Source organism: Giraffa tippelskirchi, chromosome 8 (genome assembly GCF_054371585.1).
Source record: "Giraffa tippelskirchi isolate mGirTip1 chromosome 8, T2T-mGirTip1v1.2.pri, whole genome shotgun sequence".
Lineage (NCBI taxonomy): Eukaryota > Metazoa > Chordata > Mammalia > Artiodactyla > Giraffidae > Giraffa > Giraffa tippelskirchi.
In genome coordinates this window covers 140,823,877-140,846,336 of record NC_137282.1, presented here as the reverse complement: position 1 = coordinate 140,846,336, position 22,460 = coordinate 140,823,877, and the positions used below count along the sequence as shown (strand labels likewise).

Below are 22,460 nucleotides of genomic sequence, written 5' to 3'. Positions count from 1 at the left end.
AAGAATCTGTCTGCAATTCAGGAGACCTGGGTTCGATCCCTGGGTTGGGAAGATCCCCTGGAGAAGGAAGTGGCTACCCACTCCAGTATTCTTGCCTGGAATTCCATGGATAGAGCCTGGTGGGCTACAGTCCATGGGTTGCAGAGTCTGGACAGGGCTGAGCAACTTTCACTCCACTTCCTGTTCTTTCAGAGTCTTGGCCCTGAGGGAGTCCTAATGTCACACACCTGTAGGGAGCCTGGATGGGGACCCGGTACAGACACTACAGACTGTGGCTGCCTATAAAGACTGAGATGACTCCTTTAACTGTGAGCCTTCGCTGGCTGCCTTAGGACCGTTCATTACTCTGACGTTTGAAAAAGGCTATCCAAATACATTTTCTTGAAAGAAACCTTTTATTTATGATCTTCACTGGTCAAACAGTTTCAAACAAATTCAGAACAGGGGTTCACATTTTGAGCTTTTAGTTAAAAGACGCTACGTCATGCGTGAAATAGATGCTGATCCCATGGGGGTGCTCCCCTGATGCGTTTCAATACTGGGCTGATCGTTCAGAAGACGGCCTACGTGACAGAAGCCTGCTCTGAGGTCTGCTTGAAAAAGGGCATGATTTAAAACCTCATGTGGTTTTCCACAATATAAGTGTCCTGAAACTTAAAATAATTTCAACTTAATTTCAAAACAAACACCCCAAGAATCAACTTTCCCTTTAAATAAAAAAAATAATCAATTTAATACTCTTCTTGAAAGAACTCCGACAATGTAAAATAAGTTCCAATTCCATATATATATATCATATATATATATACATTTATAACTTAGGTTGCTCTGTTTCTCTATATACTTTTATTCATGCAACGCGGTGGGGGCGGACATGAGGGCTACAGCGGCCTCTCTGAGAAGGCGGTGTAGCTCCTCACCCTGGCGAACAGCAGTGGCGTGTACATCTTGTCGATTTCGAATGCTGTGACCGCAGTCTCTCCAGTAGATCTGGAAAGAGAGCACACAGTCACTCATCACAAGGAGACTTCAGCTCATTTAAAATTCTTGTCTACATTTGGGGGGGGGTTAATTTTAGGCATTAGCCTTTTTTTCATTTTTAGTTCATCTCAGTCAATTCTAAATAAAATAGGTGCATTGTAGAAAATTCGAATAATATTAGAAAAGTGTAAAGAAAAATCACTCATTCCCACTCAGATAGGGCCTCAACCCTGATACTGAGCTTCACTGCTGAGGTCATACCCCTCTGGTCATCCTTTATACATCATGACATAAAACATTGCCTCACATCATTAAATATTCTTCAGGAAGTGATTTTTGTGGCTGCATAATATTTCACTGTCTGCTTTTACCACATTTACTTAATTCCCCTTTTTGTTGGAGGATTTAGTTTTCAGTGTTTGGCAATTGTAAATGATTTTGATATTTTTCATTATGCCCTTTGAAAAGATTCCCAAGGAACAATTTTTAAGTCAAAGGCTCTAGATATTTTATGGCTCTTGTTAAAATGTATTTTAGAAAGAATTATAATGGTAGAAGAGAATTTAATGATTTAACATTTGCATGATCAAAAGCATAATTTCAGGTTGAGGGGGAAGCAGGTGATATATTACCACAGCCTTTTATTTTTCTCCTAAAAAAAAAAAAAAAGAAAAAAGAAATAAACAAAAACAGAAAATTCCAGTGACTTCATAAATATTATTTGCCTGGCTATATTTCTGAGTTTGGTTTCTTTGGAAAGAAAGAAAAAAATTCTACTTCATAATTATTCAGAGAAGCAGAAAGAAGACAAGAAGACCAGTAGGTAAGGGAGAAAAGCAAGAAAAACTGGTCTGTCAAGACCTCCCAGATGAGTGGGAAGAGTTACTCGTAAGGTGGCAACGTGACTGAGGAAGTTTTCAGCAACCTGGTTGAGGTCGTCAAGAGAGGCTGATGGAAGGCGACCAACCTCCAACTTGCCTCTCAGAACTCTGGACTCAACTGGCATGGAATGACCCTTGGGCAGATACCAATATCCTTTCAAACCTCGCAACAGCTAACATCAGTATCTATATGAACTGAAATTTCACTTTCCTAATTCTTACATTTTACTCATTTCAGTACTGTTCCTTTCTCACACATTCTCATTGTTCATTCACTGTTTCACACTAGTAAACCCTAACTCACAGGATAAAAAGTTTAAAATAGGAACCACTAATGGCTTTAAACAGGAACCACTAATTTGGCTTTCCAACACTGGTGATCATCTCAGCAGACTTCCTTTCCTAACTACAACTTACTTTAAAATCTGTGTATAATCCCTGGGGATAAACCAAATGGAAATAAGGTGAAAAAGGATGAGACTGAAACATGGGAGAAGAAAGAAGTTCTGGTGTTTCACAACTGCCTTGGAAAGTCAGTGACTGCAGTCACCCTCGTGCAGCTTAGTGATCAGGCAGCGACAGACTCATGGCGGCTGCTCTCAGGGGAGGTGCCCACCTACGTGTCCATGGACCCTTGTGGGGAGCTCCGGACACTCCACCTGGCCCACTTTTAGTTTTCTTCAGGTTGGCTGTTTCTTTGGTTTGCAGAAGATTATACTGCGGTTTACCTTTGTGATCGAACATTAACTCTGAGGAATCAAACCCTACCTGAGTCCTCAGCTGGACAGGAAGGGCACATGGCATCTGTACCCTTGGGGTTTTTACGGCATTCACCTACTTGTAAGTAATGTGACAAGAGTGGTGTATCCAGATGAGTTTGTTGAAGCTCTGGTGGCCACTGGAACACAACTGTAGCCCCACGTGAAAGTTCTGATCGGCTTCTTGCACAGGGGCACGGCGAAAATACCGGTATTTATGGTCAAGTGCTTTCTGTAAGAGGGGAGGTGCGTGAGCAACAGTGGGGCCTCACTTCGCAGACAGACACAGATGGAGCTGCATCTATACAGAAATACCTGAGCAACGTGTTAAGTCACATAGGTATCTGCACACAGGATAGACAGCTACACTGGTTATCAACTGCCAATGTGTATCAGTTCGGTTCAGTTGCTCAGTCATGTCCAACTGTTTGCGACCCCGTGGACTGCAGCACGCCAGGCTTCCCTGTCCATCACCAACTTCCAGAGCTTGCTCAAACTCATGTCCATCGAGTCAGTGATACCACTCAACCACCTCATCCTCTGTCATCCCCTTCTCCTCCTGCCTTCAATCTTTCCCAATATCAGGGTCTTTTCAAATGAGACAATTCTTTGTACCAGGTGGCCAAAGCTTCAGCTTCAGTCCTTCCAATGAATATTCAGGACTGATCTCCTTTAGGATGGACTGGTAGGATCTCCTTGCAGTCTAAGGGACCCTCAGGAGTCTTCTCCAACACCACAGTTCAAAAGCATCAATCCTTCAGTGCTCAGCATTCTTTATGGTCCAACTCTCACATCCATAGATGGCTACTGGAAAAAACATAGCTTTGACTAGACAGACCTTTGCGTATGAGTGTATGTTTATGAGTGCTTGGAAATATATGAGAGCCTCTAAAAGCAGAAGGCTTTTGCCTCCATCACATCATCTCAATCGGGATGACGACCTTAGGTATGACATGTAACCGCATGGTAGCTGTGTGATGGCTGAGGGGATGAGGACCCGGATGGGCAGCCCAGGGTCAGTGTCAGAGAGGGAACTCAAACTGCCGTCCATCTCTAGGCCTAATACTTCCTTCTACTCAAAAACAGTGGTGCAGAAAGAGCACAGAGTATGACTTATCTTTTGCACTAACAGAAAACTAGTCTATGGAGAAACAGATGTGACAAGGTTCACTGAAACCACACTTCTGTGAATGTTGCTAAAACATAAGAAAGTCAACACTACATATGGTTTCACTGTGTCATAGTTTGGAGTGAAAACTGGTCATCAGCACGGGAGCGCCTAAACTCTCTTATTAGGTAACTTTTAACAGTGTGGGGGCCCCACAACTCCCCAGCTCTGATCTCAGGAAACTCAAGACCATGATCACCATGATAGTAAGAATCTCTGCCCTTCATATTGTAGCCCCTGATTCCAGGAGCCAGAGGGAGATGGAGAAGCCACAGCCAAGGGCCACAGGACTCACAGATGAAGGACTAACTATTCCCATTGGAAGGAATGATGCTGAAGCTGGAGCTCCAATACTTTGGCCACCTGATTCGAAAAGCTGACTCACTGGAAAAGACCCTAATGCTGGGAAAGATAGAGGGCAGGAGGAGAAGGGGGCAACAGAGGATGAGATGTTTGGATGGCATCACTGACTCAATGGACATGAGTCTGAGCAAACTCCAGGAGACAGTGAAGGAAAGGGAAGCTTGTAGTCCATGGGGTCGCAAAGAGTTAGACACAACTGAGCAACTGAACAACAAAAACTATTCCCATATGTGGTTGCTGGGGGTGGGGAGTCGGACTTAACACAAGAGAAACTTCATTCAAAAACTATATTAATTATAAGAGCAACACAAAAATATTTATTCCAACCACCTCACAACTTCTTGGGTACACATTATGGTTTTTAACCAGGGTTAAAAAAATGCACATGGAAAAAAGCTACAAAAAATCAGTCCCTTAATCTGATAAGAGAATTTAAAATACTCTGGAATGTCATGATTCTGCTATTGTACTTGCTTGGCATTTTTTTCCTTCTGCAAGAACAGGAAGAAGGAAATTATCTCACTTTAGCTTATTTCCAGTAGAAACTGAAATTCTAAAAATATCTCTGTGAAAGAATTATCCATATGAGACAATTTAGAAAGAAAATCTCCTATGATTAAAAATGAGAAAAGCCAAAAACACAGTCATATATAATTGTACTAGTTATCTCACAGGAAATCCTGGCTTTAAATTTTCATGTGTTAAAAAACCTGGACCAGAAAAGGAAACTTGGAGAACAAATAAGTTGATCCAATAAAAAATAACCACATTTTAGAAAACTTCCATTTCTCTTCAGAGATACGCTGTTAAGTCAACACCCATTTTGTATAACAGTATAAATTATGAAAGAGTACATTTCATCCTTTCTAATTGAGAATGCTTGAATAATTAAATACAACATTGTAAATCAACTATACTTTAAGAAAAAAATTTTAAGAAAACTCTTGAATGAGCTGGGTACAGAAATGAAAGGAAAACTGCCTATTCCACCTTGCATACTTACTTCCTCTTTTTTCTTAGTTATCACAGCAAATACTTTGGTCTGATTGTCTGTATCTTGTGACAAGCGATAATGACCCAGTAGAATTGCATCAGTTCTAAAAGTAAAAACAAAAAACACTTTACATCTATTTATCCATTATGTATATTTAAGTAACTGAGAAAGTGATGGGTTAGAAGTGTTCACTCAATTAGCCTGAGAACAATCAGGTACGATGTGAGTAAACCTAGTTTCCAAGGCCCCAGACTTACTGAAGGATGCCTTTAGGGAGAGGCCCAGGGATTGGTATTTGTTGTTGTTGTTGTTGGGGTGGGGGGTGGGGAGGGGGAGGGAGCTACACTGTGTAGCCTGTGGGATCCTAGTTCTCGGACCAGGGATCAAACACAGGCCCTCAGCAGTGAAAACACCAAGTCCCAACCACAGGACTGCCAGGTAAGTCCCAGGATCAGTTATTTTTCACAAGTGCCCCGGATGATTGCTTCTTTAATCATACAGCATTAAGTTACATAATCTGCAAGCTACCACCTAAAATGTGAACCAGACAGAAAACTACAGAAAGACACTACCTGGTATTCCTGGTTCTTAAGCGTGGAACAATGGACTGGGGCTCCTCGGGGGTGGTGAGCATCATCACATGGCCATCCGGGAAGAACCTTATGTACCTGCGGGACAAGGCAGACACCAAAACACCACACGCGAATATGAAACGTGTCCCTATTTACTGGTCCCCAGACCTACTTATGCACTGGTGTGAAACCAGAAGGGAGATACCATGGGTCAAAGAACTGGCAAAACATCATTGACACGAATGTTACCTATGAGGCCAGAAGCAGAGAAACAAAGCATTTTATTACTTAGAGGGAGCCATGGAACTTTTAGTGTCACTCACTGAATAGAAATAAATTGGATGAAACATTGCTCTGTTAAAGTTCTGCATGTTTCTCCCTAAAGCACTACCTAATGTCACACAAGAGTGAGGCCCAATGCTGTCTACTCCACGGTAGTCAGCACGGCCGACTTGCTCCTCGGTGACGTGGTTATCTGGTAAGGATGAGCCTGAAGAGCAGCCCATGCGCTCTGATAAGACAGAAGACAAGGAGGAGCTCCAAAGGACAAAGTAATTCTACATCTAGAGGCCAAGGGGAATTCCCTGATCTATCTTAACCTGTTGGCTCTTTGACTGCAGTTCCTGTTATAAACCGGATAAAAACACCAAGGGCCATTTTGTCTATAAATGCAAAAGCCACTCGAAATCAATGTCTGATAACTAATGCACCAACACTTGGAGAGAGAAAATTTTCACTCACTGAGTCACTACAGTTGTACCTGTAATATTCCACTTGGTGCCAGGCTCTATAGAAACCATCGAGAGACTGCTCCCCTTGACGAATATAGGTGGTTTTACTGATATACACGCCTACAGAAAGAAATAGATTTTTAAAAAAGAACTTAATAAAAAACTTTTACCATCATGTAACACGTTTCCAGCTTTATTTTTATTGCGGTTTCCTCTAAATATGCTGATAGTGCTCAGGTCTGGTATAGAAAATGAAGACTTGTATATTTATCAAAATCAGAACAACAGATCTTTGTTGCTCTAAAGAGTTCAACTTACCGTCAAATCGAACACGGGGCCTTTCCAAAAACATCTCTCTCCAGGATGTGTACGGAACAAGTTTAATACAGCTTCTGCCCCAAACTTTCAAGCAGGCCAAACGCCATATTTCAGGGTCTCTAGGGAATAAAAGCACAACATCAATATATTTAACAGGTAAGCCCCTATCTGCACTCAGACAAGAGAAACATTCCTGCCAACAGGCATCTTCTATTCAGTAACATTGGCTGCGCATCTGCCAGGCACCATGCTGGGCACTGGGACAGACTGATGGACAGGGCAGAGGCCCTGCTCTTTTACAGGAAAAGCAAACAAAATACAAGAAAATGAGAGAAAAGTTTTAGGTAGTGTGCTCAGTGTGAAAAGAAACAAAGCTGGGTTAACAACAAGGGGGTGGGAAACAGACTCCCTTTTCCAGGCAGATGTCTACAGTGACAAGGAAGGGCATCCTGGCAGATGCCACAGCATGCGAGGCCCAAAGGCTGGAGTGTGTTCAGCATGCTCAACAAGGGGCAGCAAGAAGGATGGTGTGGCTGCAGCAAAGTGACCAGGTGAAGTGCAGACCGCATCTGTGGAGAGGTGGTTAGGGACAGGTGAGGTGGAGGTTTGCAGGTGGCAGTGGCTGTTTGAGCAAAGAGGAGGCCACTAGATGGTTCTAAATACAACTGATGCTTTTAAAAGATGACTCTGGTGGTCCATGGAGAATAAGCTCAAGTGTAAGAGCAGAAGTCCAGAGACCACACCGGATGCCAATGCCATAATCCAGAGCAGGCCTAATGGTGGCTGAGCCAAAATGGTACTTAGACAAACAGTGAAACGCTCAGACCGGAGATAGATTTTGAAGATGGCACCAACCCTAACTGTAACAAGACTTTGTTACAGGATTACCACAAAAAGCAAAGCAACTGACTTGATTCTAACACAACACAAAATAACTTTTACTTCATCTGTAACTTGAAATAAGACATAGGAACTATTTATATGGAAGCCAGACTGCAAAAAGAGACATCCTCCAAACATATCCTGCAATGTATTTTTTTTTAATGAATACTTTTGCAATCAAGTTTTATCCTAACCCTGAAGATCTGTTTTAATTCCCTTTTTACAATGTTTTCTCATGTATAATTAAAAGAAAAATTACTGGAGTAACTAGAGAGCTTGACAGGTACTTGTTAAATAGAAATGCACACAGAACTATAAAAAAACAAAGCCCTCAACAATTCAAATGTTTTACCCAAAAAACAGGACTTCAACTGAAATTAGGTTATTTTAAAACAATGCATCTGAATTTTAAGAACCAAAATTATAAAAAGTTCTAGAGATTTCTCGGTGATCCAGTGGCTAAGACTGAGCTCTCAATGCACGGGGCCCAGGTTCAACCCCTGGTCAGGGAACTAGATCCCACACGCCACAACTAAAAGCTTGCATGCCATAACTAAAGTTCCTGAGTGCCTCAACTAACACCTGGCATGGCCAAATAAATAAAATAAATATCTAAAAAATGTTCTAGATGCTAAGGATAAAGTATATATTTTTATATAAGGCACTCAAAAAAGATCACCTGTCTTAAATATTACACTAAAGTACAATTATTCTTCACATGTAAGATTTTAAAAGTATAGGATAACTTTTTCGCAGTTTTATTGAAAAATATTTGACATACATCACTGTAAAAATTTAAGGTGTACAGCATGATGGTTTGACTTACATCTATTGTGAAATAAACCATCATAGGTTTAGTGAACATCCATCAACTCATAGAGCTACAATGAAAAGAAAAGGTCTCCTGTGATTACAACTTTTAGGGTCTACTCTCCTTAACAACTTTCTATCATAGGGCGATGGCAACCATAGCCATCAGGTTGTACATCACATCCCTAGTACTCATCTTCAAACAGGAAGCTTATACCTTTTTGACCGTCTTCCTCTAATCCCTATTTCCTCACCTCTGGTAGCCACAAATCCATTCTCTTTTTCTATGTAGACTGCAATACATAAGATCATACAGTATTTGTCTTTCTCTGTCTGACTTAATTTCACTTAACATAAAGCCTTTGAAGTCCATCCATGTTGTCACAAATGGTAGGATTTCTCCATTTTTAAGGCTCAATAATATTCCACTGTTTATATATGTGGATCTTCCTTATCCATTCATCAATCCATGGACACTTAGGTTGTTTCCAAGTCTTGGTCACTATAAATAATGTTTCTATGAACAAGAGGTGCAGATATCTTTTAGAGTCTGTGTTTTCATTTCCTTTTGATATATATTCAGAAGTGGAATTGCTGGCTCATATGGTAAATCTATTTTTAATTTTCTGAGGAACTTCCATACTGTTTCCCATAGCAGCTATATCAATTTACAATCCCACCAACATCCACATTTATCTCTTGTCTTTTGAATGATGGCCATTCAAACATATTAGTGAGATATTAGTGAACTAATATCTCACTATGGTTTTGACTTGCATTTCCCTAATGACTAATGATGTTGAGCAACTTTTCATATACCTGTTGGCCACTGCATATCATTTTTTGAAAAAACATCTAAGGTCTTTTGTCTATTTTTTATTTAGGTTACTTGGGGATTTTTGCAACTGAGTTGTATGAGTTCTTTATGTTTTGGATATCAATCCCCATCAGATATCTGGTTTGAAAATATTTTTTCCCAGTTCCCTGGTTGCCTTTTCACGTTTTTCACCATAGCCAGAGTTGGTTAAAAAAAATAAAAAGTAAATACCTGGCACAGATATAGAATCCTCTGCACACCTGTGACAACTGCTCTAATGATCTAAGGTCCAGGTCGCTGGACACCACCCAACGGAAGATGTACATCAGGACCTCCATCGGCAGTGCTGCAAAGGAAACCATCCTCAGTGACTCTCCTTCTCTCCTTCCTACCCGTCACTTGACTGTCACATTCTCAGTGCAGATATCTTTATTCCTAAAATTTTCTAAACCACCCTTCAGATCTTCTCAGAGCTGAGAAGTATATTTAACTACCCAAAAGAAATAATGGCTCCTAACATCAACACACAAATATCTTTGTGTTTTCAGTCTAGAACATCTCTGAGGCTACTTTTCCCTTTCCCATGGAAAATCATTTCATTGTCAAGATATATAAAAATACTAGAAAAAATAATTTAGTATGTATACATATGTATGATCTGCACTGCACATGCTAACATTAAAAAATTATTTACACCGCCTTGAAAGTTTTCAATTGTCCTCCTTTGAAAAGTTCCCACAGCTAATTAAACAACACTAAATACATGAAAAGAAAGAAAAAACGTTTGTTTTTAAACACTCAGCCTGTTTCAGGACTACTGTCCAACTTGGCTGAAGTCCCTGAAGATACCAGCATTTCTTCAGTTTTCTTAGGGCTGGCTGCCCCACCAACTCAAGATATTTACCCTCTTAGATCATCACTGAAAAGAGAATGGCATCCTCGACCAACTACACTACAAATTCCACTCTACTTCAGACCTTGAAAAGCTTATTCGTCTACACAAATTAATTATAATTAGACCCCCCACCATACTTGGAACTAAAGCAACTGTAAGACAGTTATCTGACCTTATAAGTTTGGAAAACTTAAATCTAAGGAAAAGTATTTCTCACTGAGTTACAAGGAGCATGAAGTCACACCTGAAATATGAGTCTGACTGCTCTCGAGTTCAGGCTGACACAGTTTGAGCACAGACTCCTGAAACGTGAGCTGCTGTTGGAAGTAGGACAGGAGGTCTGCCATCTTGCTGTCATCATCAGTATCTTCAATGCTGAGGAAAGAAGGGAGGTGAATAAACCCAGTGCCCCAGTCTACACAACACAGCTTAAAAACTGATTTTTCATAGTACTTTCAAATTTGCTTTAGAAAAAGTCATCTCAAAGCAAACTTCTTACTACTCTTTTTTAAAAACATGATAAAAGTTTACCCTGCCCTGCAAGTGGATACCATACCAACTTTTTGAAGAAAAAAGCTTCAGAAATTTTAATTCCCACAGGGGAAGAATTAAGAATTTTTGGATATAAGCATTGAGATTTAATTAGTTTTATGGTAAGGTAGAGATTTCATGAATTAGTAAAAAAGATAATTTCAAATGATTTTTTAAAAATCATATGTAAATATATCTTTTTAAGTGACCATAATCCATCCTAATTGAATAATAAAAAAATATACAGATGTCATGTGAGGTACTTAAGAAGGCTTTCTAACATATGTGCCTTGTAACCCTTCCTTTAGAGGAAAATACGTAATTTTATAAAGCAGGGTCCATGAGTAATCTATCAGCATAAACAAATGTGTAGTTAAGAGTTCTAGAAAAATATCTAGCTTTCCATTTTTGCTGAAGGTAACATTAAAAATGGTCAGACTTACAAAAAAGCTGGATGAGGATGAAGTTAGAAAACCAGGAAGGGCTTATTAAAAGACAACAAAATGGACATGTGGCTTAGGCTGGAGGGACTGCCGGGCTCTGCTACCAGCTCTTTACAGGAGGCAAAAAACCAGCCAAGGCTTTTAGGGTCTATTAGGTCTGATAAGAAAATAAACAACTATTACTTTGAAAGAATTTTCAGAATATCTGGGTCGAGATGACAGGATGGGAGAGAAAGAAATGCTTCTTTAATGTTTTAATACAACTTTTCTTAATAGCACCTGGCATCTATTTATAAAACTGGCTAAGACCTGGGTCTAAACAACTCTCCCTAAATTTAAAGAAGGTTTAGAAAAACCTTGAGCAAGTCTTTTTGAGTATGAACTACCTTATGTTGTTAAATCTAATTTGGTGAACAATTATTATTAGCACCAAAGTTCAAACAGGCAATAAATGCTGACTTCAATGGAATATTTTTAATATGGCTTAGTCAAAGCTTAAGTGTTAATACTATAAGCAGTTAAAAAAGGCAGTCAGCATAAGTTATCCATACAGGTAACTTCTTTTTTTTTTTTTTGATATATTTTTTTAAATCTTTATTGAATTTGTTACGATATTGTTTCTGTTTTATATTTTTGGTCTTTTGGCCGCAAGGCATGTGGGATCTTAGCTCCCCGACCAGGGATCGAACCAGGCACTCCCTGCATTGGAAGGCAAAGTCTTAACCACTGGACCACCAGGGGAGTCCCATACAGGTAACTTCTTAACTGTTTCATGACAGAAGTAACGTGATACTGACTAATATAATATCTTATTACAAAAATTCTACTTTTCTAGGTTTCTGTTATAAGCAACTTCAACTATTGGCTTAAAATATGTTAATTTACTCCTTTCAGTAATCACTGCTTTTATTACAAGAAAAAAGAAAAAAAAACTCTTTCATCACCTTATTTTTGTTATATCTGCTTAAAATGTGCATTTCTATATTTTACTCTTAAAATTCCCTAATTAAAAAATTTCTACAACTTTATAAACAAATCTTCATACTAAAGTGCCTATACCTGGCCCTTGTGCTTTTAAAGAGATGTTAGTCTTAACAAAATTCTATCTACCACCAAGTCTGACTAGAGTCTAGCATTTTCCTAATAAAAAACCTTTTTAAAAAATGTATGGTTTCAAACAGATACAAAAGGAGAAAGATTAGTGTAATAAAACCCCATGTACTCACTTTCAACCATTATTAACCTTTTTCAGCTTTGGTCTGATTACATTTTAATCATTTTGACTTTATAGATTTCAGAAATTTAAAACATGTTCATTACTTTACCCTTTTCAGTAATCACTGCTTTTATTAAAAGAAAAACCCTCTTTCATCACCTTATTTTTATGTTTAAAATGTGCATTTCTATACTTTAATCTTAAAATTTTCCTAATTAAAAAGTGTCTACAACTTTATAAACAAGTCTTCATACTAAAGACTATGAAACTTAACAGAATTAGCACTGTCTTCTTATCATGTTAAGAGTCAACAGGGCAAAGACGCTTAACTTTAACAAATTCTATATATTACTGTCTATCAAATTTTATACGCACTAGCTGTTTCCAACGCCATCACCATCTGGAGACCGGGTATAAGTAATCTTGAACTCTATATCAGGTACAAGTTGCATAGCCCTACGATAAAACTTGATGGCTAAAAGAAGAAATAAAGCTAAATTAGCTATGACCACACATTTTCAGTCATTTCCTTTGATTACGTTAATTGTGGTTTAATTTGGTAACTTTCTTTACAAACAGCCAAATTCCCCTTTTCTACATGCAACATGAGCAGTGAACAAACTCATTTTCAAACCCTACTAGTTCAGAAACAGTTTTTCTGAAGCACTCACTTTACAGAAACTTAAGATGTTGCATTTTACCCTTATCTTTTAGCCCATCTTTTTCCTCAGCCTCTCACATATTGTCAGAAGTGATCTGATATGTAGTTGTCTTTCTCTGGGCTTTGAAAATGCCACTGCTGTAGCCCCAGCAAAAACAACTTTAAGCAAACTTCTTTCTGGCATGCAGAGCTTAGGAAAATCAATGCTTCCTCCTGAGTAGAATAAGGTGGGTTTTTTTTTTTTTGGAATTTATCCTTCAACTCCATCTTCCTTTACTCCAGCTGCCTGTTAAATAGCTAAATAACCTATAAAACTTGTTTTTAAATAAATCTCCTGGCCAGGCGGTTTAGAACTAGACCAGTGAGGGATCATATAGCTTGGGGCTGCAGAAGCTGATTAGCTCTTTTCCCTGAGACCAAGCCCATTCAGTTCATCCACTCTGCTGTGCTCTGCCACTCGGGGTGAGCTACTGTACACTACATGGAGACAGGACTCTCACAGGCTAATCAAGACTGAGGAAGGATGTCATCATTTGGGCCCTTTTCATATGTCAGAGTAAAAACACCACTAGAAGAAACTTGCAAATAAATGCAACAATTCTGCAAATGTTATCTGGGGGGCATTCTCCAACGACTCAAGCACTAGCATTTTTTCCATGCCCCAATTAATAGCTTTTCTATCATGAAATGAAAGCCTAACTATAAACCTAATCTGGCAAACAGCCTCATCTCTTGGTTTACTTACATATCTCTATGGACCCAACAAAACAGACAATAAAGGCTGAAGGGTATTCCTTCTTGCAAAACATATATTAAAATTGAGAAAACATGTACATGTTCCTCAATCTGTCCTTTATATTCTCCTCCTCCGAAGAAACACTTACCTATAAAAGGAGCATATCCTATTTTTCAGTGAGTGACAATATTTTTAAGATTTTAATAATGAAGAATTAATAAATGTTAAACTCTAAATTAGAAAAGGTTATTTTACGCATTCTACCCATATGACAATGTTTCTTAGCAATATTTTTTGGAAAGAGATGGGTTATATAAAAATACAATTTTTATTTTTCATGCCTTAAAAAAACAATCTCAAATATACAGAGACTGATGTTCTCATATATTCCAGTTTTTAAAAAACTGGTGAGCAACGAAGAGCAAATATATTCCAGTTTTTAAAAAAACTGATCAGTAACAGAGATGTTATTCAGAAATGTCATGACAAGGTGACCTGGGATCTGAGTTTTTTACCTTCATAAAGAGCTCCATTTTGTTCTTCTTCTACTGCTTTTAGGAAGAGTTCTCGAGCCTATAAAAACAAACAGTGAAAAACAATATTTGAAAATCTGTATTAAAAATGAGTTTGGGTGGTGTAAGGATGGCCTTTTCAACAATGCTACAGCAGTTACATATCTACTGGCAAAACAGTGAACTTCAATCTCAACTCCACAGCTTACAGAAAAAAGTAACTCAAAAATGGATCAAGGACTCAAAAGTAAAACTTTAAAAACTTTTAGAAAGAAAAAGAAAAAAAGAAAAAAACACCTGGGAGACTTGGGCGAGGGGTTCTTATACTTGACACCAAAGGCACAATCCATAAAAGGAAAAGCTGATAAATTGAACCTCACCAAAATTAAAAACTTTTGCTCTGTGAAGCTCTCTCTTAAGAAAATGAAAAGACAAGCTACAAAGTGAAAGAACTTACAAGTCACATATTCAACAAAGGACTTGTATTTGGCATGCATAGAGAACTCTTAAAATCCAACAGTAAAAACACGAGCAAATCTGATTAGAAAAGACAAACATTTTTTCACAGAGGGGCCTATAAAGATGGGAAACAGCACATGAAAAGTTTTGTAACATCATTAGCCATTAGGGAGACACAAGGACCTATCAGAAAGGCTAATATTAAAAAGTAATGACAGCACCAAAGGTGCTGGGGATGCAGGGACACTGAGTCTCTCCTATACTGCTGGAGGGAATACAAAATGGTGCAGAAGCCCTGGAGAAGAGTGCAGTTTCTTTTCACCAAACAGGCACTTACCACACAACTCAGCAACTGCACTTACTTAGGCCAAAGAGATGAAAACTTATGTTTATGCAAAAACCTGCACATGAACATTCACAGTGGCTCCAGTAAAAGCAGCCCCAAACTGGAAACCCACAGGTCCCTCAACAGGTGAGTGGTCTCACAAAGTGGGTATGTACACACCACACAACACGATTTGAGCAGTAAAAAAGTGACAAACTACCGACACACACAACTGGGATGGATCTCAAACGAATTACACATTTTCTTGACTATCAAAAGAATATTACAGAAATAGAGGCCAGAGTAGAGGTTGCCAGTGGTTAGGAATGGCTGTGGAGGAGGTGGGGAAGAGAGCGTATAACTAAGGAGGTAGGGAAAGGGGGCCTTGTGGTGACAAAAGAGTTCTGTACCTTGATTTTGATGGTAGCTACATGTGTAATAAAGTGGCAAAGAACTATTTATATACACTCCCACAGTCAACTGCCTGGAAATCTGATTAAACTCTGTGGATTGTACCAAGGTTCTATCTACTTCCAATAAGTCTAGCTGAGGAAGGCATCATCGTCAAGGGAGGATGGGAGGCGTGCACAAGACTCTCCTGGGTCATGAACCTGTGAGTATATCCAAACTAAACTGAAATAAACCAAATATGGACGTCTTTTGCTGTCATGGTAATGTCGATTATTTAACAGCAAATTTTTGTAAATGAAAACTTGGGTCTAATGGTGTGAAGATGACAGCCCCTGTGGAGTAACAGGATACAATCACCTCCCCGCTGGCCCCCCTCCCCCATCCCTGGGATCAGCATTCTCGGGCTCAACCATCTGTGGATCAGAAATGTTTGAAAAGAATTCCAGAAAGTTCTAAAAAGACTTGAATTTGCTGCACACTAGCAACTATTTATGTAGCGCTGACATTGTACTTGTAACTATTTACAAAGCATTTACATTGCACTGGGTATTATAAATAAGCTAGAAAGGATTTAACGTATATTGGAGGATGTGCAAGCTTATACACAAACACTACACTGTATCATACAAGGAAGGTGAGCAACCAAGGACACAGAGGGACCAACGTGGTGAAATGTGAAACGGTGGGCTGGGTGTGCTTTGTGTGATCAAGTATTAGAAAGAGGTGAACCACTAGAAAGCCACCTGAAAATCTCCAGGATAAGGAAGTGATCACTGCATCACTAAATTTATTCAACTCAAAATATAACCAAATACTGCATTAAGGTCTTTGTGAAGGTGTTAACATTTGAAAAAATTTTTCCTCTTTTGGGCTTCTATTAATAAATTCAAAGGGATCTATCTTTTAGAGACCAAGTGAATCTCAGGGGTGTATACATTACTAGAGTCCCAGCAAGACTGTGTACCTGTAGCAAAGAAGGAGTAACATATCATCCAAAGACCTACAAGAAGTCCTGAGGGGTGGAGACACTGGCACACTTGTCCACATCTTTCCATGTACAACGCCCATAACACTTAACTTTTCTTCTTTCGCCAGCTCCTGCTTTCCTCTGGTGTCCGCTGCTCTCAGCAAAGAGCCTCGCACTGCTCTGCACGGTCGAGATTCTAAGTTGCCTGAGCCTCCACCCGGGGCAAGTTCAAACATCCACTGAGCTCGGAACCTCTGGAGTTGTGCCTGGGAGGGGGAGAAGGATGCCTTAGGACCTGCCGAGGAAGAGGAGCTCAACTCTGGAACAATCTGTCAATAGTCCAACACCAATGTCCACACACATACATATTGTTGGATGAGAAAACACGGTCTTTAAATTACTACCACTAAATACTTGTTATCTTCCAAGATAATTTTTGCTTAAGACGTTGAAGAAATAGTGAAAGTGTGCTAAAATAAGATTTTTCTATACAAGAGAAATTTAATGGTACGGGGAAATCAAATTTTAACTGGAATTGAAAATATAAGCCATCACTTAGGGTCTAAACTTAGATGTTTTCAAGCTTTCTACTTGGAATACATCATCTCAAAATTCTGTGGATAAGACTCAACTCTGTAATAACCATTCTTTTTTTTAAGAAATTATTTTTTTTCTAATATGTATCATTAAAAAAAAATTTTAATGTAGAATAAGTGAAGCCTTCCTGGTGTGGTGGGCTCGGGTGTGCTGCCTAGACACCCACCTCCACATCTGGAACTGTTGGCAGTGCTACCAAAAAACAGCCCTCAGCTGTCTGCCCTGTGGTTATGGCCTCAGCAAGACCACACCTTCTTCCCAGGTGGGCCCCACCCAATAACTAATCAATAAAAGTGACCAATGACTGATAAAATCCTTCTTGTGGCTGATTATCTCTTCAAATGTTTAATATATATTTAATTTTTTCCATTAGTTGTCCCTTTTTATCTTTCTAATGTTCTTACTAATTTTATAAGGATATTATATCCACATGAGAGATATCAACCCTCTCTCTCTACATGGTAAATAGTTTTTCCAGCTAATTATTTCTCTTGATTTAGAAGATCTTTTGCTATATGTAGGTCTCAAACTTTTAGGTCAAATCTGTCAAATTTTTTTTTTAAGGTGATGGGTGTTACTCATGCTTATGCCTTGAACACTTTAAGTCCATATACTGAATGACACAGTAGCCACTGATATTCCTTTTTACAGGAAAAGAAATCCATAACATAATAATGGAAGCATTTCAAAAACCAGTATGAAAATACAGCTACAGTCAATGCAAATAAGGGCCTAAGAATCTTATAATTATGACCAACTTCTGCTTATGTATGGAAACCAACAGAATAAGAACTGAAAGCACAAATGAAGAAACATACCTGCAAATCCGTCTCAGCAGGGCTTTCGTTTTCATCATCATCATCTCCTTCCCTGACAGCTTCAGAATGACAATCTTCCTCAGCTTCTGCCTAAGGAGAAGGGAAACAAACAAAGCTGAAGAATACGCAGACGTCCATGTCCCTGGGTAACCTACACTGCCTACTGAGCTACCTGCCCAGTGAAACATAGTTGTCTCCCTCCAGATAAATTCTTCATAGATGAGGTAAATGATTCCAGTTGGAAAAATCTGGTACTTTAACTTTTTAATACTGTAGAATAAACTACTTCACTGGTCTCCAGCTTAAAATGTTTGGTAGGTGGTTAAAAAGAACACTTTGTTTCAGATTTGTTTCAGAAAGTAACACTTAGTGGCAGTACTGCTGCTGCTGCTGCTATGTCGCTTCAGTCATGTCCGACTCTGTGCGACCCCACAGATGGCAGCCCACCAGGCTCCTCCGTCCCTGGGATTCTCCAGGCAAGAACACTGGAGTGGGTTGCCATTTCCTTCTCCAATGTGTGAAAGTGAAGTCGCTCAGTCGTGTCCGACTCTTAGCGACCCCATGGACTGCAGTCTACCAGGTTCCTCCATCCATGGGATTTTCCAGGCAAGAGTACTGGAGTGGGGTGCCATTGCCAGTGGCAGTACAGAGTTCAACAAACAGCTTTTGTTTCATGGATCATTTAAAAGAGGATATGCCCTCCAATAGTTTGATTATCTGAGGCAAAGAGCCAACTCATTGGAAAAGACCCTGATGCTGGGAAAGATTGAGGGCAGGAGAAGAGGGCATTAGAGGATGACACGGGTGGGTGGCATCACTGACGCAATGGACATGAACTTGGGCAAGCTCCAGGAGATGATGAAGGACAGGGAGGCCTGGCATGCTGCAGTCCACGGGGTTGCGAACAGTCAGACACGACTGGGTGACTGAACAACAACATATAGCCCATATATGATTGTCCTTTCTTTATATAAACAGGAATGTTATTAACGTGTGAATGACTTTGTTAGTATCTTAAATGTACTAGAAAAACTCATTAAAATCAAAGACATGTTAACAGTGAAGGTTTTTGTAAAGAAGTCCCTTCCTTTTTTAAAAAATAAATCCAGGTTTTTAATATACTGGATTGACTTAAAATGGAATAAAGGGCTGGAATTGCTGTGCATGGCTTAGGACTTAACAGAGGCCCCAGGTCAGTATCCTTTCATTTTACCCTTTTAGTCTCCATAAACGTTTGCTAAATAAAACTGAATCCTACCTTCCACTGAAAATGAAATGCTGCCCAGGTGCAGTCTGTTACCTAACACACCTCTTAGCAAATAAGACTTGCTCAACACTTAAATTGTTCAATCCTATAAAGAAATGCTGCAATCAGGGAAGTGATCTAGAAGGTTAGTTAGAAATAAAAATAATACAATCTATCTAATGTTACTCATTCCAAACATGGTAAATTTTACAGCTGACAGTTGGGGTTCTAATTTGCTCCTGGGACTAAGATGTTTGTATCAGCACCTATCTTTGAGCACAGCAACCAGATACACTTGCCCTGCTTCACAGCACAACACAAACATGCCTGGCTTCCCATCTTATCTCTTGCAAGCAGACTTACAACAGAGGGGCCTGTAAGAGGTAGACTAGTTAGTATATGCTAAAGTGCTTGGCACTCTGGGAAGGCTGAGGCAGTGAAGAAATAAACGAGAAAGGCCAGAGACTCAGATGAACTTCCAGAAAACTGGAAAATATAAGTACTGTCAAATACATTTTTTTAGTCTCTTCAAGCTGAGAACTTTTGCTACTAAGAACATCACTAATGCAAATTACACAATAAAAGAGTTGTATTTATAGCTCTAACAAGTGCATTTCTCTCCCAAATAAGAGTCTGCTTTATTACTGTAAACTTTAAGGACAGCTAATGGAAGGGGACCTTAGTCCCTGTCGTATCTCAGTAATTCAGCCTCCACTTCTAACCCAACAGTCCTCCCAAACTGACCTCAAGAGCTCCCCCTGCTCTCTCTCTCACTGCCCTCCATCCAAATTTTGCACACACTACTTCTCTCTGCATCTGGAATACCAGCGTCCTCTTCCTCCCACTTGGCCACTGCTGCTCATCTTTCAAGACTCAGCTCAGCGACTATCCCAGTAGTAAACATTTTCTGATCCCCTTACTTGCCTCTTGTTTTCCCATTGCACTTGTGCTGGTATGATAGCAGTGAAGATTTTTGTTGAGATTTCATGTCTTTCACTAGAATTAGTGCACTGGCAACAAGATCTGGGGTCTGGCACTATGCCAGGCTGCTAAGTGCTCAAAAAATTGGCTGAATTAACAAATAAAATGCCATGAGAATATATAATGCATATCTCAAGGATGAGGTAGGGAGACAGGAAATGGATAATACAGACAGCATCTTTCTTCTTCCCTGAGTTGTTATAATAGAGCTCTAATACACTGTGAATTTGATTTTGACAGTATGATGACAAAAACAAATCAAATTTGGGGTTTTACTGCATTTTTCAACTCAAATACCACTTGAAATAAGTAGGTCTTCGGCTGTCATGCAGAGATTTTCACTTTGTTCTACGTAATTGAGTTTGACCTAACGCCACCTTTCACCAGAGTATCTCATGTGTTCATCATTTTACTGTTTCACAGATGGGATTAATACCCCAAGTTAAGTGCTTAATCCTGGTCAGAGAACTATCTCTAATAGTTTAGAAAGTTAATTAGTGTTTCTCTACTCTCCAAATTGATCTCATAAACTCATCCAACCATTCATACATTCATAAACCCTTGGGTGCCTACTATTAACTAATGAGTCTGGTATCATTTCACTCTTGAAGATTCAACTTGGCCAGAGATTAGTTTCTCGCATCGACAATTTATTGGAAGCCAAAGCAAAGTAGCATGGGGCAGAGACTACCTGTGCCAGCACGCGATAGCTCCACGGAACCTGCGTTGTCAATTTCTGGAGCTTTTCAGTCTCTCCACTTGGACCACTCGGGCTTTCACGGCCGTGAAGTGAGACAGAATCCCTCCAACCGCCGGCCCAAACCCTGCCCCAGGCAGGTGCGTCCTAAACTTAAGACGCCTTAAAAGGCCAGAACGGCGGCTCCATGGGCAGGTTTTGTTTTGGGTCTGGGGGGGGAGGGGCGGCTATCAACAAGTGTCTCCACTTGCCAAAGCTCCCTTCCGATTTCAGATACTGCGACGGCTCACCTCAATCTATGCTCGCTGCTTTTAATAAAGGGAAGAGATTGGTTCAATGTCATCAGTAGGCCGAAGAGAGGCATTTTTCTCGGCCGTCCAGCAATCCCGCTCTGCTAACCTGGAGCCCCCAGCTGAGGGGGGGGGGCGCTCCGCAGGAAGTAACTCCGGGGATCGGGCAAGGCTGGCGCTATCCTCTCCCTCAGGCCAGGACCACGGGATGGTGGTAGCCTTGCAGACCCCACCCCTCACAAGTTCCTCCACTCCACTTCCCCGGGGCTCCCCGCAGGCCCGGGTCCTCCCGTCCGCCGCCCGCCCGAGCCCCTCGGCGCTTTACCATGCTGGCTGGCCGGCCGGCCGCGACCGAGGGGCTCTCGGCGCCCCCTCGGCACCGCCCCCGCAAGGAGGTGCGCTGGGAGTCCGGTGTCTACTCCTGCCGTCTGCTGCAGCGGGGCTTAGCAGAGTTCTCGGTCGGAGAAGCGCACCAGGCAGCGGCAGTAACTGCGGGCCCGGCGTACGGCAGCCATCTTCGCGGGGCAGAGGGCCAGATCGCGGCGCGCTGGGGCGGCGGCCGGGGACTCGAGGAGCGCAGGGACGCCGGGGGCCCGCCGAGGCCAAGGACTCTGCGCGAACGGGAGCGCCGGCCCTGCTGGAGACCGCAGACGCCGCAGCGGAGCTGCTCGTCTGCTGCGGAAACCTGCGCCGGCGCGGCGAGCATGCGCGTTGCCGACCCGCCGTCGCCCAGCTCCGCGGCCCCCTCGCTGCCCGGTGGAGGGCGAGGGACATTGGCTTGGTTTGCGCGCCAGGCATAGCCGGGGTTAGGTCATCGGGTTTCCGAAGGCCAAACTCGACCTAATGTTCGGCTCAGTGAACTTGTGCAAACTTGAACAGGCGTTAACTCAAACTTAAGAGTTCAGATCCTCAGGCAAGCGGTCCTAAGGCCTCGAATTGGGTGCTCGGGATGGTCGCTACACGGTTCTCGGCGACTGTGGCTAGAATCCCAATCCAGGAGTGCAAGGAAACAGTGGAATTCTCCTATCGTAAAGCTGTTATAATTACTAAATTTCTCAAAAACACGGTTCTGGAGGTTGAGAAAAAGAGGCGCTCAGGAGAAAAGCAGGAGAGAAAAGAGCCCCCACTCCCACCCCCGCAACGCAGGTCGCACTGCAAATCCCATCATGCCACGCGAGGAGGACGTTGGGGCTCAACGGCCCCGATGTCCTGCGGCGACGGCTCCCGTGGCACGCTGGGATTTGTAGTCAACCGTTTCACGTAGAGCGCCGGTACTCACACGCTGTCCTGGCCCCGCCTCTTAAAGCGCAAACACCTGATTTCACTTCCGCAGAAGGCGTTCCGGTTTGGCTGGCGGTATATTACTTCTTCCCATACTTGACATTGTTTTAAATACTGTG

The 22,460-nt window shown here is 41.0% G+C and overlaps 1 protein-coding gene across 1 annotated transcript; it reads right to left on the bottom strand.

Moving 5' to 3' along the window:
* Positions 1 to 376: 376 nt before the first annotated feature.
* FBXO9 (F-box protein 9) lies at positions 377 to 22,216 on the bottom strand. The gene is given in 14 exon segments (XM_081517362.1): positions 377 to 990; positions 2,701 to 2,852; positions 5,155 to 5,248; positions 5,718 to 5,813; positions 6,478 to 6,568; positions 6,767 to 6,885; positions 9,507 to 9,621; positions 10,415 to 10,545; positions 12,736 to 12,835; positions 14,273 to 14,330; positions 16,536 to 16,697; positions 17,847 to 17,936; positions 21,386 to 21,471; positions 21,474 to 22,216. Coding segments are annotated over 14 exon segments (1,788 nt in total). The 5' UTR covers positions 21,859 to 22,216; the 3' UTR covers positions 377 to 881.
* Between the last annotated feature and the right edge of the window lie 244 nt (positions 22,217 to 22,460).